The following is an 18,555-nucleotide window of genomic DNA, read 5'->3' as shown; positions in this document are numbered from 1 at the left end:
TTCCTGCTTGTAATGGAGGTCATTTATTTACTCACAGTGTGTAAGATGAGACTTTGGGGCTTTTTATTTCTTTTTTCAGACGACAAGTAGATCCAGAGTTTGCAGATATGATAAATGTACAAGAATTTTGCAAAGCAGAAGAGGTTGATGAAGATAGTGTCTACGGTGTATTTGTCTCTTATATTGAAATATATAATAATTACATATATGATCTATTGGAAGAGGTGCCGTTTGATCCCATAAAGCCTAAGTAAGTAGTGGAGAGAGTTCCTTAGCTGCTTAACCTTGGTGAAGTCACTTCACATCAGTGAGGTTTAGTTTCCTCAGCTATAAATGGGGAAAAAGCTTACTTTTGTTTTCAAGATGAAATATAACTTATATGTCATGCAGTTGGTGCTTGGTGAATAGTTCTGTATATTAACTAGATATGTAACTGTATTAGAAAAACCACTGGGTTAAGGCATCTAAGGAGAATATTCACCTTGGACTTTACTTTTGAAAAACTCTTGGCCCTGGGCTGTATTTTTTTTTTTTAACATCTTTATTGGAGTATAATTGTTTTACACTGTTGTGTTAGTTTCTGCTGTATAACGAAGTGAATCAGCTATATGTATACATATGTCCCCATATTCCCTCCCTCTTGCGTCTCCCTCCCACCCTCCCTACCCCACCCCTCTAGGTGGTCACAAAGCACCGAGCTGATCTCCCTGTGCTACGTGGCTGCTTCCCACACGCTGTTTTACATTTGGTAGTGTGTATATGTCAGTGCAACTCTCATACTTCATCCCATCTTACACTTCCCCCTCCCCATGTCCTCAAGTCCATTCTCTACATCTGTGTCTTTATTCCTGTCCTGCCCCTAGGTTCTTCAGAACCATTTTTTTTTTTTTTTTTTTAGATTCCATATATATGTGTTAGCGTACAGTATTTGTTTTTCTCTTTCTGACTTACTTTGTATGACAGACTCTAGGTCCATTCATCTCACTACAAATAACTCAACTTTGTTTCTTTTTATGGCTGAGTAATATTCTACTGTATATATGTGGGCCCTGGGCTGTATTTTGACAAGGACCTTAATTGTATAAAGAAGTGTCCCTGTTGATGTGCCCTGGGGTCACCTTTAAGAACCTGACACTTAATGTTGGGAGTTTGTAGCCTCTAATCTGTGTTCTGGTGATCCCCACAGAATGCAGCCTAAAGCTGTTGTCTGCACAACTAATAGTCACAGACCTTCCATCACTGACCAATAAGAAGTGACATCTGTGTTGTCATTCCACCAGAGTTAAAAGACTATTACTTAGATTTCCTTGGGTCTTGCCCTGCTGAAGAGCAATTACAATCTGGCATCACAAACTACATTTGTGCCAGAGCTGACTCTGGTATCTTGTTCCTTGATGGTTTTGTTCTTAAGCTAAATGTTTATCTTCAATGCTGTCTTTGTCAGGGCCTCTCAAGACAAATAATATGAAGACCTGTGTTGTATTACTTAATTTTTGTGTATATGTCTCAGTGAATATTAGTGGAGGAACAGCTAGATTTGGAAAACCATTAGACTGAGAACAGGTGTCTGTATACCCACTTTTATTTATTATTATTATTTTTTTTTTTTTGCTGTACGCGGGCCTCTCACCGTTGTGGCCTCTCCCATTGCGGAGCACAGGCTCCGGACGCGCAGGCTCAGCGGCCATGGCTCACGGGCCCAGCCGCTCCGTGGCATGTGGGATCTTCCCGGACCGGGGCACGAACCCGTGTCCTCTGCATCAGCAGGCAGACTCTCAACCACTGCGCCACCAGGGAAGCCCCCCACTTTTATTTATATTAAACAATTTATAGACTAATTACTTTCCCATTTGTTTCAAAGTATCAGTTGTATGTACCCATTTTCCTAAACTTTTGTGATGCCATTCGCTGCTACCAATCACTTTCATGTCTGCACATGTGCCAAGTTTCTGTTTGATTTGTTCCAAATGAGATTGTTTTCTAAGAAGCCTATCTTGGTTTTGTTATGTAAGTGAAGACTGACAAATGTGACTATGCCTTGTAACCTTTCTGGTAACTCCTTATTTGGCAGTGAATTCAGATTTTATTTGTTAGGGTGGTGATTAACCTGCTTTTTTGAGCTGGTTTAAGGTTTAGTTTTTAATACAATGAAGAAATATTAGAAGCAGAGGATTTTTAAGATACGACTCATTGTGACTGTCAGATACTCTGGACTGAACGTGTTACTGTGAGATGGCTGCTATAGAAACAGTAACTTCTACCTTATTCCTTTGGTAGGTGGAATAGTTGCAGCGCACCCATGAGGAGCACAGATTTTGTGCATGTGATTGTGCTCTTTTCTTAAGGAGAAGGGTGCAGTTATACTAGTGGTTGGCATCTGTGGCATGTCTGCACGTAGGTGGTTTTTCATTGGTACTGGGCCGGCTGCTACTTCTAAGCCCCTCCTTGGTCCCTGAGAAATCTGCCATTTGCTGATTAATGGTGGCTGGTAAATGTTTCTACCTCCACCATTCACAAGACTGAGGCCAAACAGGCAGCACCTTTCCCATCCTCATCCTACCTTAGACTAAAACTTGACCAGCCACTGTGAAAGGATTGCCACTCCTGGTATATACCAAACTCCTTCTGAATTTGTTTTTTGTTGACACTGAAGTCAGAACCAGCTCTATCTGTTGATCTTTTAAAATTAAGAAAATGCTAGATTTTGATGCTTAACCTGTGCATGTGATGGTGCTATACTACTACTTTGATCTCTAATTGTTTAGTAAGTGTTGTTTCATGTGCTTTGTTAGAACAAATTAGAGCAAAGCTTTTAAAACAGAATAGATTCCTGTTATCCTGTTATGTAACTAATCTTTTTACTATACATCCTTATTGTTATCCAAGTGTAACATGCTCCTGGAGTCTTGCTTAGGCTTATTCCCATTATAAGAATGGATGTCATGTTGCCTGACATTTCAGTCCTTGTCTTAAGTTGCAATATCAGTATCTCATAATATATAGGAAACTAATGTTTTTTCTTTCCCATAGACCTCCACAATCTAAGTTGCTTCGTGAAGATAAGAACCATAACATGTACGTTGCAGGATGTACAGAAGTAGAAGTGAAATCTACCGAGGAGGCTTTTGAAGTTTTCTGGAGAGGTTAGAAACAGAGCTAGAATTACAGATATATACAGTGATAAATATAATCCTGAAAGTTGCCACTCTAATTTGACAACACTTTTTGGTTTGGTAGAAAGTATGTACACTGAAATGACTCAGTGGAGATTTGATCAATGATTTCTCTGTCACTGTAGGCCAGAAAAAGCGACGAATTGCTAACACACATTTGAATCGTGAGTCCAGCCGTTCCCATAGCGTATTCAACATTAAATTAGTTCAGGCTCCCTTGGACGCAGATGGAGACAATGTCTTACAGGTAAAGATTTAACGTGTGGAGTGTCTTCTTGTTCTGAATCCTTAATTTTGGGAATCAGAGGTAAATCATGGAGGTTTCATTACACTGAATATTGCTCTAGAATTAATATATGTGTAGGTGATGACAATTAAAAAAAATGTTTCATTAATTAGGTAGTATAGTTTTGGGAAACTGGCTATTAAATCTTAGAACCTGGAATTTTGTTCTGAAAAAGGTTTACAAATCTTTATAAATATCTAATAGAGGAGATAAAACAATGAATCATAACATGTATTTTATTTTATCTCTGAAGACTCATTTTGTATGTAGAAATTCAGTTAATGGTTTTTAAATGTCAGCAGTTAACTTTCCTGGCTAGGTACAGTTCAGGAGTGGCCAATTCTAAATTGTTCTTCTCTTGGCTGATAGGCCAGAGGGCCCCCCCCATCTGCTGATCACTCTTTACTGCTGGGCCTGTCATGCTACAAGGCTTATATCAATTAGTAACAGCATTTGAGCCTGAACATATAAATCATTTAATAACTTTAAGCTGTTAAAATGTAATTAATTCCATTCAAAATATATCGTGAAATTGTGGTATATCACGAAGGTTTTCAGATGGCAGGAGTAGATGGTACAGCATGGTACTAAAGACCACCAGGATCTGAATTCTGATTCCTAGGCATTTACTAGCTTGTCTCACCTAATTGTAATAAACTCCTTGTAATGCTGTGAGGGTTAAAGGAGGTGAGGCATGTAAAGTTTTTAGTCCATTGCCTGGCTTACAGTCAGCACTTGATAAATATTAGCTAGAAAATCCTTTTAAGTCAAGTCTCTGTGCACTTGCTTTCCATTGAATCACATCTAATGTTATAGTATCAGTTATGTATCTCTTGACTTTCATTTCTTATAAGTTATTAGAGTATTATGAAATTATTAGACTGTAAAATTATCAAATATCTCATTATACAAATATTTAGCCTTGCTGTAGACTCACTATTTAGCAGACATTTATTGAGCTCCTGCTGAGTGCTAGGCACTGTGCAGGGTGCTGGAGATGAAGTGGTTAAAAGGCAGAATTCCTGTTCTTGTGGAGCTTACAGTATAATGTAGAAGACCAGACAATGGGCAAGTAATGTCATGAGGGTATTTATCATATGCTTTCAGCAAACTTTTCCCCAAAACATGTATCCTTCACCCCTACTATACATTTTGTATTGTGCAAACATTGTATTCATAAGACTTAATTTGATTTGAATATATTTAAAGAACATTGTAAACCAGTTATAACTAATGTTACTGGCATTATAATCTTCCCTTCAGGAAAAAGAACAAATCACCATTAGCCAGTTGTCCTTGGTAGATCTTGCTGGAAGTGAAAGAACTAACCGGACAAAAGCAGAAGGGAACAGGTTACGTGAAGCTGGTGAGCAAAGCATAGTACTTACTTATCGCTACAACTTTCAAAAACTTGGCCATGCCAGTTTTTCGTCACTTATTGATAGGTGGTTTATGCATAACTGTCTTTAATTTGACTAAAAATTTAGAGGCTAAGTGACCAGTGCTTCCTCTTTAGTTATGCTGGTTTGGTATTGATCTGTTACAACACATTGATTTAAGAATGAGGAAAAGTGAGTAAAATAAATATAAAATAGGTTATACTCATATTGAAAGTGTCTATTATATCTATGGCTGGCGTGTCAGTACTGGATCCATTAAATTAAGTGATTGAATAGTTACTCCAACATTCAAAGTGGTAAAAATCGGCTTCTGGAGATAGGAAAAATCTTTGAATACAAAAGCCTTTGAATACAAAAGCCAGTTGAGAGGAAATCTGTGTGCGTGTTTTTCTCTTTTAATCTTTCATTTAGTACAGCCATTCGTGTTATGTTTTATGTTAATAACATTTATGGAGTACCTACTGTGTTACAGGAGTTGAACACAGATATAAAGGATGACACCCTGCCCTAGAGAGCCCATCTAGTACGAGAGAGGCAGGTAACTGGAGTGTCTCAGTAGAGTATGAAGGAGGTGAGCACGAGGTGCTGTGGGAGTACAGAGCAGGGCTGCTCCATCCATTCTGGGGCTGTGTGTGAGAGGGGGGCTTTGGGGAAGAATGTGTGGAGTTGACACTTAAATTGAGGCGTGAGCTCTCTGAAGGAGGATAGAATTAAAGGCATCATTCCTGAGAGGACATGGCAGGGTCAACAGGGTAGCTGGAGTGTAGGGTGTGGGTTGGTGAGCCGTGACCACTGAGGCAGAAGGGCAAGGCAAAGTCATTAAGACCCTTGACTATCATATTAGAAAGTCTGAATTTTTTCTTGAAGGAATAATGGTGACTACCAATTATTAAGGGACTAGTGTGTGTCATAGTATCTACCATACGTGGGCTTGATTTCTTGATTTGTGACTTTTCAGGATTGTATCATACCCAGTTTTCAGATTGGAAGAGGTTAAGTAATTTTCCCAAGGTTAGAGCCTGGTTCAAACCCAGGTTGGTTGAACTTTCAAAACCTGTTATCTTTCTGCTGTTACACAGTCGATGAAGGATTAGTTTTAGAAAGACCATTTCCCCAGTGTAGCAGATTAATTTACCAGAGGCAAGTCTAGAGAGATGAAAAGCAGTCAGGAGCCTTCTGCAGTAATTCAGATGAGCAACCGTGTCATCTGGAGGCAAAGGTCAGCCAAAACTAAGAGCTAGTTCGGAAGGAGGCCCATCTGGATGTGGAGAGGAAGGAAGAGAAGAGGGTAAATCAAGGAAGATCTTGATTGAGGAGAAGTAGCTTGAGGTGCAGGTACGGGCAGTTAAGGTTTGTGTTGGATATACTCAATTTATTCAAGTGTAGGTGCCTAGTAACTGGATGCAGAGAGGTACATGGATTTGGAAGAGAGGTTTGACTCGAGGTTTATAGGTTTAGGTTTTGCCAATAAAAGCATGATTTAAGCAATGGGGAAGGTAAAATTATTCATGGAAAACAAAGGGCAGGGCCTTGGACAACAAATCCTTGAGATGATTAATTTAGAGAGACTGGGAAGGAGAGAGTGGAGGAGGGAGTATGGAATGACTAACACACACACATACACACACACACACACACACACACTTTATATACGTCTTTATAAGAAGACAGCATCCGGAATCCAGATCACAAGAGGAAGGATTATTAACCTTGATGAGAAAAGAGGTTTAGCTGGATTGGGAGGAAAGTAGAAACCTGAGCTTTGCGGGGGGGCGGGGGGGGTGGCGCACAGAAAGGACTATCAGTGTTGCTAAGGATGGGGAATAGGTGTGACATGGTTAGGGAGTGAGAGCTAGAAGAGGATATTGTGCCTGGGGCACAGTTTAGCCTCAGGTTTCTAGAGGTGCTGCAGTTCTGAGTGGCAAGGTTCAGGGCGTGGTTACAGTGGTAAAGAGAGAAAGGTCTACTGGACTTGAGGAGGCTGGGGCCCTCTGATGGCAGGTCAGAGTGACCTTCCTCTTAGATCCTGAAGTTGACCCAGGAGCTGGCATGTACGGGGAACATTTATTTGAAGGCAGCAGTAAAGAACTGGGAAAATGTTGCTGGCCTCCCTCTACTCACCATCCTTATAAGATGTCAGGCTCTAGAAAACAAGCAACTTTTATTCACAAGACTACAGGGCTGCAGGGGAAGCACCACCCTTCTGGGAAATAAAAGTAAGGTTGCAGGGCTTTGCCATGGGATGGGGTAAAGCTTGTGGACACCACTCAGAATGATATTTTAGAATGTGTAACATAAAATACAGGATTAAAAAGGAAACCAATTAGACTGAAATGTGTTTTTTAAAGTATTCTTAAAACCTTTGTCATATAGTAATTTATGTGCTTTATTAAAGCCTTAAATAAAATCCCATCAGCATGTCTAATAACTGCATAATTTCAAAGTATCTTAAGATCAACAATAAACCATAGTGTTATAAAAGTATCTGTGACTTCTACTGATTAAAAATCACAGGTGGTACTACTATCACCACTAGGTTTTGGGCCTACATTCATAATGGAAGAAATGGCTAAATTTCAGAGATCAATAGAAATAGATGTAATTTATTTCCCATCCATGTATGCAGACTCCCTGAAGTGTACCCATGGACAACACAGACCCCAGGTTAGGAACCTCTGGCATTAGGGAAAGGGGTGAATGGATCATTCTGTGAGAGGCCTGAGGATGAGGGAAGTGTGTTAACAGGAATATCCGCTTTGGAGACACAATGGAAGAAAAGGAGGAAGGGCAGTGGGAGTTGGGGGTCAAGAAAAATGAAGCATGCATCGTGGAATATCACAGAGGTGCAGATGTTTTGTTAATTTTTATTTATTTTTGGATGTGTTGGGTCTTCATTGCTGCATGCAGGTTTTCTCTAGTTGTGGCTCGTGGGCTCTAGAGCACAGGCTCAGTAGTTGTGGCGCATGGGCTTAGTTGCTCCACGGCATGTGGGATCTTCCCGGACCAGGGCTCGAACCCGTGTTCCCTGAATTGGCAGGGGGATTCTTAACCACTGCACCACCAGGGAAACCCAAGCTCTGTGTTTTGAGAGGTGGCTAAGAATGAAAGCATGGTGGAGTCAGCTGACCTTAAGGTTTCAGGATGAAAAAATTCTCAGGTACTTCTGGGGTCTATGCAGGTGAGGTCTCCTGTATTGTTGGCTTGATAGATCTGTCAGACTTACCTTGACTGAGAAATTCAAACGACTGGCCAGGACTGATAAGTATGCTGCCTAAGAAATCCTTGTTTAGATATTGAGGGAACACATTTAGTTGGCTCTTAAGATACTTGACTGGTAGAGACAGGAGCTCCTCCTGGTGCAGGGGAGACTTCAGTGTCCGGATGGAGCCAACTGTAGCCTGAAATGGTCATGCTTTAGAGAAAATATTTTATTATGAGGATATTAAACATCTGTATCTAATATACTCTTTCACATCACAGTATTTAAGATTTGGAAGAAACTTTATGGGTCATGAAGCATAATGTTGCATTCAGTGGAGAGTCTATGATAGAGTCCCTGAAGGGTGGTACTCACCCTGTCCTGCAACACTGCCAGATATGGACAGCTCTTTAAGTTGAGCCACTGAAATCTGTCATTTGTAATTTCCGTCTTATAGTTGTATGAAGTAGGGATTTCATAGGCAAACAGACCACACTCTAGCTACTCAATTGTTGTCTTCAACTGTCTTCTGTGTACATTTTTCCGTCAGGTAACATTAATCAGTCACTAATGACGCTAAGAACGTGTATGGAGGTCCTGAGAGAGAATCAAACGTATGGAACTAACAAGGTAAGCAGCAGCCTTTGGACATTTGTATAGTTTTGTATGTGTGCATTTTCTGCCTTATGTATTTGGATTCGAATATATTTATAGATGGTTCCATATCGAGATTCAAAGCTAACCCATCTGTTCAAGAACTACTTTGATGGGGAAGGGAAAGTACGCCTGATCGTGTGTGTGAATCCAAAGGCCGAAGATTATGAAGAAAGCTTGGTAATTTTAATGCCTTTACAAAGTCTGACTTTCTATAGAGAAAACAACCACTTGGATGTGAAGAATAACATTTTGAACATTTTTTAAACTGATACAGAACCATTAGTTACAGAAGTGAACTAATGACCAATCTATTACCATTTCATTTACTAATTTCTTTAGAAAGACTTGGATATGCTTATTTGTTTAAAAAAACCGCATTTATTTTGTGTCTTAGCAAGTCATGAGATTTGCAGAAGTGACCCAAGAAGTGGAAGTAGCAAGACCGACAGACAAGGCAATATGTGGTTTAACGCCGGGAAGGCGATACAGAAACCAGGCCCGGGGAGGTCCTGTTGGAGATGGTATGAGCTGCTGTTGCGTCATCTGCCCACTGATGAGTCTGTCTCTGTCTTTTTAAAAAAATCTGTTTCACATAAGAAAACTGTTTACTTCCTTTCCCCTCAAAAAGCAAGTGCAAAAAAAAATCTGAACCAAAGGATAAGGGACATTTCTTTTACTAAATACCTTTTTTTTTCATTTTTCCTTCTTTATAACACATTTTTAAGGAAGTATTATGACAGCCCAACAAGGTACAATGTTGACTGGGGATCTTATCACAGTGTTAAAACTCGTTTGAGTAACTTTTTCTCCTGTGTAACTAACTTTTTATTTTTAACAACTCAATACAGAACTGCTGGTTTCAGAAGTGGTTTTGCAGAGTTTTCCACCTTTGCCATCCTGCGAAATTTTGGATATCAATGACGAGCAGACTCTTCCCAGGCTGATTGAAGCACTAGAGAAACGACATCACCTACGACAAATGATGATCGATGAGTTTCACAAACAGTGTAAGGGCAAAACTGCAGTCACTTTTAACACCAGAAATTTGCAGGGAATTGAGTTCTTTGTTCGGATAGAATCTTCAAGGAAGGGTTATTTTGTCTCTGAACTTACTAGTCCCCAAGGCATCATTTTATATTCCAAGAAAGTAAAGCAAAAGAGAAAAGTGGGTATGAATTTCTCCCTTTCAAAAATCAACAGTGATGATCAAAGGGATAACAGTTACTTTTTAGTTCCTACTAGTTACTTGTTTGCAAGGCATTTAACATGTATTACATTATAATAACTATCTTTGAGAAAGAAAATCAATCCTTTATTTCCAGTTTCCATCCACAAAATGGGGATTGTCATTGCTCCTACCTCAACCTCAGAGGGTGCTGTAAGGATAAATGAGATAATGTATGACAATCATGTAGGACAGGAACAGCTTGGTACATAGTAAGTGCTCAGTGAATGTACTTACACTTATCATCTTCATAAGAAAAATGTGAGATAAGTGGTATTTAAATCCCCATTTTGAAATGAGGAAATGTGCTCAGAAAAAATAACTTGCCCACATCACATAAAAGTTGATTTCATTGGTTATTTTTGAATCGGAGTAAACTTGGCCTGCATGCTCTTGTTTCAGCTATTACTTTTAAAGCTTTGTTGCAAGAATTTGACAATGCTGTTTTAAATAAAGAAAACTACATCCAAGGAAAACTAAGTGAAAAACAAAAGGTGATCTCAGGACAGAAATCGGAAATTGAGCGACTGGAAAAGAAAAACAAAACTTTAGAATACAAGGTTGGCTTTGGTATTATAAGGGATATATACTTAGCACTGGTCTCTCTCTGACTTAGCCCTTCTGCTATACTGGCCTGCAGCTGCTGCTTACTGGGAGCTATCATTTGGTTATTTACTAATCTTCACCCCATCCCCAAAAGAGGAAATATGAGTGAAAAGCATAAAGGGGGTAATACACTCTTTAATTTTATGAAACAGACTTTAGCAATCGAAGAGAATGCTCTACAGTTTAGCTTTGATTATAGCTTGCTTTTTGATTTACTACTGTGTAATGTTTGTTCTCATTTACTGAGGATCACTGAGGGGGTACACATTCATTCTAGAGAGAAGCTAATCTCAACCAGTATATTCTGAAAGTAGCCTAAAAATTAAATTTTAGGCCTTAATTTTCAGGAAAAGTAATTTTCACATGAAATCAGTTATAACTTCATCTTTCAGTGAGGAACTTGTTTAAAAGTTCTCATTTCAGATATGGGAACATATATATATGTATAACTGACTCACTCTGTTATAAAGCAGAAACTAACACACCATTGTAAAGCAATTATACCCCAATAAAGATGTTAAAAAAAAAAAAAAAAGTTCTCATTTCTAGGAATGGAGGTGGGAATTCAGATGAAGTTTTAGAAGAAAATGCTTTCTCCATGATTTTTCTTTCCGTAACTATGCTTGCGTAAGATTATGAGAGAGATTATTTTAAAGCTACTTGAAATGTTTACATACCAAATGCTGAACATAATGGTCTACTTTCCCAGGTTGAGATTTTAGAGAAAACAACGACTATCTATGAAGAAGATAAGCGCAACCTGCAGCAGGAGCTGGAAACCCAGAATCAGAAACTTCAGCAACAGTTCTCTGACAAGCGCAGACTAGAAGCCAGGCTGCAAGGCATGGTGACAGAAACAACCATGAAGTGGGAGAAAGAATGTGTGAGTGTCATTCATACAGTGCTCAGGTCAGGGATGATTCATCTCTAATTGTAGCATTCTGAATCACTTGTACTTGGGGTAGGGTTTCAGTGGTGGTGGCCACAGCAGCCCCTATTCAGTTCCTCTTCCTTCCTCTGCCCTTACAAGTCACAACAAATTCATAAGCATTATAAAGAACTGGAGAACTGTCATCTTTAGGAAGTAAAGCGTTCAGGTAAACTAGTGCACTTGTTTGCTATAACTGAATATTTATTGCCATACATAACCTTCAGGAGCGTCGAGTGGCTGCCAAACAGCTGGAGATGCAAAATAAACTCTGGGTGAAAGATGAAAAACTGAAACAACTGAAGGCTATCGTTATTGAACCCAAAACTGAACGGCCAGAGAGACCCTCTCGGGAGCGCGATCGAGAAAAAGCTACTCAAAGATCTGTTTCTCCATCACCAGTACCTGTAAGTTACTTGTAGTTGGGTAGTAACTTGGTAGTACTAGAGAAGGTTTGTTCAGATTAGGTGACTATTTCTGTGAGAATCAATTTTTTGTTTTGTATTATTGTATTTCTCAAATTTCTGTTTATAAATATTTTCAAATTTAGTATAAACAAATTTAGTATAAAAACTAGTAATTTAGTACAAAAATTATGTCTTCCTGTGCTAATATTAATGAATTGTTTCACTTTTTCAAGTCTTGCTCATTAATTTCTCTTCAATTTTTTTAGCCTTCTAGTAACTGTATTGCTCAGATTTCCAACGGCCAGCAACTCATGAGCCAGCCACAGCTACATAGGTGCTCTAACTCTTGCAGCAGCATTTCTGTAGCTTCCTGTATTTCGGAATGGGAGCAGAAAGTTCCTTCGTACAACACACCTCTCAATGTCCAATCTATTGCAAGGCGTAGGCAGCAGGAGCCAGGACAAAGTAAAACTTGTATCGTGTCAGACAGAAGGCGAGGGATGTACTGGACTGAAGGCAGGGAGGTGGTTCCTTCACTCAGAAATGAGATAGAAATAGAAGAGGATCACTGCAGCAGGGTTAGTGCCAGTATTATTTTACAGCATTGTAGCAATAGATTTTAATCTTCTGTGTTTTTTTTAACTAACTTGGTTCAGAAAGTTCAATGGAAAGATGGGTGAGCGCTAATATAAACAAGGTCTAATTTTCTGTTAGTTTGGAAGATCAAATCACCCTGAAATTGAGGCCTAGCTCTTCATCTGAAAAAGCCAAACCCATTTGGCACAGAAATACTGCCTCCTGTTCAGTGAAAGCAGGTCAGTGGGGCACATCCCAGTCACATGTGCTTTTCAGCTGCATAAACTGATAAGCATCCACAAAGTCAGTGACTGAGTGTCTTAGAGCACATCTTTCTGATTTTGGTTTCTCTTCCCCAAATTAGACTTTTTGCTATTTTCGAACTTTCATTTTTGAAACTGCTTTCCCATACTTTTTATTTTGAAAAATAGATTTGTAAATATTTTTTTTCTTGAACCTTTGACAGTAAGTCATAGACTTCGTGTCCTACATAACCACAATCTTCATCACACCTAAGAAAGCGTTAACCCTGAAAAGTACCTTCTAACTTACAGTTTATGTTTACATTTCCCCAGTTGTCCCAATAGTGGCTTTTCTTTTTTCAAACCTTGGTCCTATCAAGGTGAATACATTATTTGTGGTTATTATCTCTCTTTAATCTCTTTCAATATAGTCCATCCTCCCCTTTTTTGATTTTCATGACATTGACTATTTTTTGAAGAGCCCAGGCCAGCTGTTTTATACCTGCTGAAGGAAGGTTTCCATCTCCAATACATTGCTTTTAATCTCAAGGCCTTTATTTCAATTTACAAGGGCTCTGCCTCATTCAGGGTGTTTAAACAAATTCATGTCTGTATTTTCTTCTTAAGGATTAAGGTAAAGTTTTCCTTTGAATCTGAGTAAGTGGACAAAGTTAATATTGTGAATTTACATTTAGTAAAATTTTAATATATCTCTAAACAACTTAATCTTACAGTAAATATTTGCTTTAGATTTTCTTGTATAATTTAGGGTGCAGAAAAATTTCATTCAGGTGGCCTGCATTCCTGATTATTAAGGGATGATGATGAATTACAAGGTATTTACCAAGGCAACGGATCATTCTAAAGTCGCTTAAGTTCTTTACTTTGCAGATTTTGCTTTAAACCTTTTTAGGGAGCAAATCATGGTGGCTGGTCTTTCTGATCAACTCTAATAAATCCCCCTTATTTCATGCAAGTCTACCGACTGAAAACTATTCAAGGCCTACTTATGCCTGGTCAACATTAATGTAATATCTAATTTGGCTATGAGATATTTAAGAGGATTTACTAGAGGTCCTTTAACTTCATTTTCAATCAAAATCTCTTTAGAAGTGCAGCAGAGAAAAGTTTAGGCTAGTATCTATGCATCTAGGTTTGTTGGTCAAAAATTAGGTCAGGTGGACTGAATTTATAATACTTCGTTGAGGAAGAAATTTAAAATATCATTTATCTCATAAACGACAGTAGAATGTCACCTTTCCAAAGCTTGTTTCAGAATGTATTTATTGCTAAGTGTGTTTGAGAAATCCGTCACCTTTGCTAAATGGTAGGACATGGGAGCCACATTCTTCCTTTTCAACATTAAGCTATTTTAAGAATGGGAAGTTTCCTGCTTGTTGTGAGGTTTGGGCATCCAGAGTGGCAAACTCTATTGCCCATGTTTTAGTATCATGATTTGTCATTTGTTTCTTGTACAGGGAAAAACACTTCAGTTCTCCCCATATGCATTTTAAATTGGATGTTCATACTTGACCAGCTTGGAAGGATTTGGGCTGTGGCAGACTGTTGCATTTCCTTTCAGTTTTGTAAACAGAAAGAAAGATGTTTGCAAAGTTACAAAGAAACTATTAACTATGTTCTGTATGTGATTTTTTTTTTCCCCTTAGGCTGAATGTGCTAAATTTAACTGTCCTAAAGTTATATAACGTTTTACTGGAAGCATCTAGTTTTTCATTGTATGATAGAGGCTGATTTGACAGTATATTCTTTATCTAGTTCTTGGAACCTTTATGAAACGTTTGGGGGAAAAAAGTTGGTATGTTTTAGCCATTATTGCTTTTGAACTTTTCAAGAAGTTCTGTTTTGAGATTTTTAATAGTACTCAGAAGTATTTTATTTACATTCTTTTAATCATTTTATACACACGGTTCTCATTGTCCCTTTAGCATTCTGTAGTCTACAGCTCCATCAGCTTTGGGGAGGGTCCTGGTTTGTAGTAGGAGTATTTTCTCTTTTGTTTAGAGGCTTATGATATATTTAGGGCTTCTGCTGGTCTTTCTGAAGCTTTTAACATAGTCATGGACCTAACAGATTACCTCACAATAGCAGGCACAAATACTGTTTTTTGATTAAGAATGCAAAATGAATTACTTGTCCTGAATACCACCTATGCAGGAAAGACTAGTGGCATTACCAGAACTTTTCCTTCCATTCTGTGTTGAAAGGGAAGCTCCCTAGTAGGATATATGATACATATACACAAGCTGGTGTTAAAAGATGTTCGTTGGTTTTGTTTAAATACAAAGAGAACATTTAAATTGTTTGAGTAACGTTTAGCTTTTGGAAGGGTTCATGCTTTTGTTTTGATATTGTCACCAACTAATGTAGCCCAAACTGCTGCACTTCTAATAGCACCCTTAAGTTAATTCTGGGTTATGCTTGTTTCTTGATTCCTCTTTCAACCTGATCAGAATGTACCACCAGTTCGTCTGCGACACAGACGATCACGCTCTGCGGGAGACAGATGGGTAGCTCATAAGCCTGCCTCTAACCTGCAAACTGAGACAGTCATGCAGCCACAGGTCCCTCACGCCATCACTGTATCTGTTGCAAATGAAAAGGCACTAGCTAAGTGTGAGAAGTACATGCTGACCCACCAGGAACTAGCCTCCGATGGGGAGATTGAAACTAAGCTAATTAAGGTAAAAAATTTACACAAGAGAAGGAAATATTCAAAAAGCTTAACGAAAAACCATTTACTCTTCCTCTGTGTCAACAGGAACTTAAATGGGTATTTGTTAAAACCTCTGTTTGTTAGAAAACTAAAGTAACTACTTAGATTATGAATCTGCTGAATTGGAACTAAATCTGCGACTTTCTGTCAAATGAGGCTTAGAGTCTCAGGTTTGTTAGAGGAGCTCCAGATGTATTATGTACTTTTAATTAATTTGTGTTTTGTTTTAACCCCTACTTAAGAAGTAAACCAAACAAAGAACTCCTACCTTTGACTGTACTGTCACTTGAGGGAATTCCCTGGCAGTCCTTGGTTAGGACTCTGCGCTTCCATTGCCGAGGGCCCGAGTTCGATCCCTGGACCAGGAACTAAGATCCCACAAGCTGTACAGTGCGGCAAAACAAAAACAAAAACAACTGTACTGTTATTTGAATATGAGAGGAGGGCTACATCCAGAGAAGAAAGTATATTGCCTTCTAACATTTAGAAATTTCTGACAGATTTCTTGATCTCTAGTGTAGTTTTTAAATTATAGGTTGAATAAAAAGGAATGTTATTTTCTATAAAAAGGAATGTTATTTTCTGCAATTAAGAATGCTACTAATTATATTACATTGGACTTCTTTTGTTTAGTGAGAGATATGTACACAAATCTTTAAAGTATTTTAACGGTACAGACCCAGCAGTCCAAGCACCATCTGCTTTTGTGGATGGGAGTTTCCATAAAACAGTAGTCTTAAATTTAATTTGAAATATATATGTATGTTTACCCTTTGGATGTATAAAAAGTGTAATGGTGACCTTTTCTCTTGGCTGTAGGGTGATGTTTATAAAACAAGGGGTGGTGGACAATCTGTCCAGTTTACTGAAATTGAGACTTTGAAACAAGAATCACCAACTGGGTGAGTGATCATCAAATTCCTTTCTTTAGAGGGCTGTCATTTTCTTAGCTGCTCATTCTTGAGGAACAGACTAGCCTGTAAAATGTATCACTTCTCTGGAGGAGTATATATGGTACTTCCCTATTTCTAATATATTTCCTATTAGATACAAAAAATAACTGTTGCATTGTGTTTTCCATTTTTCTGTAGTCGAAAACGAAGATCTTCCACAATAGCACCTGCCCAACCAGATGGAACAGAGTCTGAATGGACCGACGTAGAAACAAGGGTAGGAGTAAAAAGTATTTGCTAGGGATGTCGTATTTTAAGGCCTACAGCTGTAGCTTTTCATGCTCTTTGAAACAAACAACTGAGGTCTGATCCCACATGGCCAGTGCAGCCTGTAGGCCTGTCCCCAGCACATCTGAGAAGGTATTTGTATTTCTGCTCTGGTTTTACTGGAGCTCTTCAGCTCAAAGCCCCTTTTTAGTGTAGAGGGATAGGGCCCAAGAATCACCCTAGAATAACAAGAATGCCCATCAAACTGATGGGAATCTTCTCAGAGTCAGCTGGCCAAGCTCTAGCCTTTGCCACTTTCTTCTTCCTGACAGAAAATGAGATTTACCTGGATGATCTCTAAAGACACTTCCACCTCACAATTTTTGTGGCACATCAAATAAATTTCAAGTACCTGATTGGTATTTTAACATACGTATCTGTGCTGGACTAGAAAGCAATGTTGGATTTCACCTTGGTTGAATCTATCTAAATAGATCTGTTTAATAGACTGTAGAGAGGAGCTGATCTTTCCTCTCTGTGGTTTTTCTCTCAGTGTTCTGTGGCTGTAGAGATGAGAGCAGGGTCTCAGCTGGGGCCTGGGTATCAGCACCACGCACAACCCAAGTGAGTACTGAGGGGCCTGGGTTAGCAGCACCACGCACAACCCAAGTGAGTACTGACCACGTGTGGCCTTTCTCTGTGTTTTCCCTCCCCACCGCCACTTCTCCCTACCAACCACTTTTTTTTTTTTTTTTTTTTTTTTTTTGAGGACCTATGTGGTTTTTGTTTGCCCGTTGGAATATCTGGGCCCTACTGGCAGACTACGCTAGGCAGTAGCAGTGCTGAGAACCTGGGGTGGGGGGGCGGGGGGGGGCTGAATAAGAGCAATTAGAGCTGTAAGAACATTCGCTCTTGTTCCTATTTGTTCCTATTTTTGCCTGTGCTCATAAAGTTTTCAGAGGCTGAACTGAGATCACCTACAAGGAGGGGAGGCTGGAGTCAGGGATGGCAGCTCCTCCTGTAATTCATTCTTTCCTAATTCCCCTCTTATTACAGCAAAAAGTGTTCGCTAAAATAAAACGGAATGGCAGAATTTATGGCCCCTTTTTCTCCCCATATTAATCAAACCCGCTGCTTTTCAAATATCTACCTGTACAGGTCCATGTGTCCATTTCTGACAGATGTATTCCTTAGGCAGTTTGGAAAATCAGTGCAACAGGATAAAGATGGAAAGTTCTGTTTTTTAAATTTAATACTAGATAAGCATATTTTATAAGTTATTTGCTTTCTTAGAAGGACTTTTAACTCTTCCCATGATAAAACAGGAATTCTCTCAAAGCCCTCCTAGAGATTCATTGCAAAATTCAGCACTAAATGCTGGTTTTCATTTTTTCTCATTTTTAGGCGCAAGAAGCCATGAATTGACAGTCCCAATAACAAATTGTGTTGGTGATTTCTCCAAAGCAATGCCAGAAGGAGTCTTCTGAATGAATCATCTTGTAAAACTCCAGCTTTGTTGAATACCACAGACCTCAGATATATCATAACACTGGCCTACATAAAGATTCCCCTATGGCTCCAAAGATATCTAGGATTCTACAAACTTTTTATATTATACACCTTGCCATATTTAATATTAATAGCAGAGAAAGACACCTCTTTCTCATGCCGTATGAACTTTTTTATAATGCTATTTTTTTGTATATTTTTTGTATACTTATAAACTAATTCATGCATGTATTTGTCTTGGCTGATTAAGAAAGAATATATCTAGATCACGCTTTGCTTTTTATTGTGACTTTTCTACTTGTCTGAATATTTAAGGGTTTATAAACAAAAATGCTGCTATTGATTAGCTGCAAGAATGCACTTTAGACATATATTTGACAATTCAAACTTTCAAAATAAATAAAGATGTCAGAGACTGGCCAATACCAAAACCATTTTAGGAAGGTGTTCTGA

General features: G+C 38.7%; 1 protein-coding gene across 1 annotated transcript in view; it reads left to right on the top strand.

Moving 5' to 3' along the window:
* Positions 1-18,329, top strand: part of KIF23 (kinesin family member 23) — a 34,591-nt gene extending 16,262 nt beyond the window's left edge. The window contains exons 7-23 of the mRNA XM_007467860.1: positions 80-250; positions 3,031-3,143; positions 3,299-3,420; positions 4,723-4,825; positions 8,609-8,688; positions 8,773-8,892; positions 9,110-9,236; positions 9,564-9,722; positions 10,343-10,500; positions 11,256-11,429; positions 11,702-11,881; positions 12,148-12,459; positions 15,171-15,401; positions 16,253-16,335; positions 16,525-16,603; positions 17,147-17,217; positions 17,998-18,329. Coding sequence (XP_007467922.1) covers positions 80-250; positions 3,031-3,143; positions 3,299-3,420; positions 4,723-4,825; positions 8,609-8,688; positions 8,773-8,892; positions 9,110-9,236; positions 9,564-9,722; positions 10,343-10,500; positions 11,256-11,429; positions 11,702-11,881; positions 12,148-12,459; positions 15,171-15,401; positions 16,253-16,335; positions 16,525-16,603; positions 17,147-17,217; positions 17,998-18,013 — 2,299 coding nt within the window. The 3' untranslated portion in view covers positions 18,014-18,329. The remainder of the gene's footprint in view (positions 1-79; positions 251-3,030; positions 3,144-3,298; positions 3,421-4,722; positions 4,826-8,608; positions 8,689-8,772; positions 8,893-9,109; positions 9,237-9,563; positions 9,723-10,342; positions 10,501-11,255; positions 11,430-11,701; positions 11,882-12,147; positions 12,460-15,170; positions 15,402-16,252; positions 16,336-16,524; positions 16,604-17,146; positions 17,218-17,997) is intronic.
* The last annotated feature ends 226 nt before the right edge of the window (positions 18,330-18,555 follow it).

Source organism: Lipotes vexillifer, unplaced genomic scaffold (genome assembly GCF_000442215.2).
Source record: "Lipotes vexillifer unplaced genomic scaffold, Lipotes_vexillifer_v1.1 scaffold792, whole genome shotgun sequence".
Classification (NCBI taxonomy): domain Eukaryota; kingdom Metazoa; phylum Chordata; class Mammalia; order Artiodactyla; family Lipotidae; genus Lipotes; species Lipotes vexillifer.
Note: the sequence above shows the minus strand (reverse complement) of the source record. Positions and strands in the feature narration are given on the sequence as shown.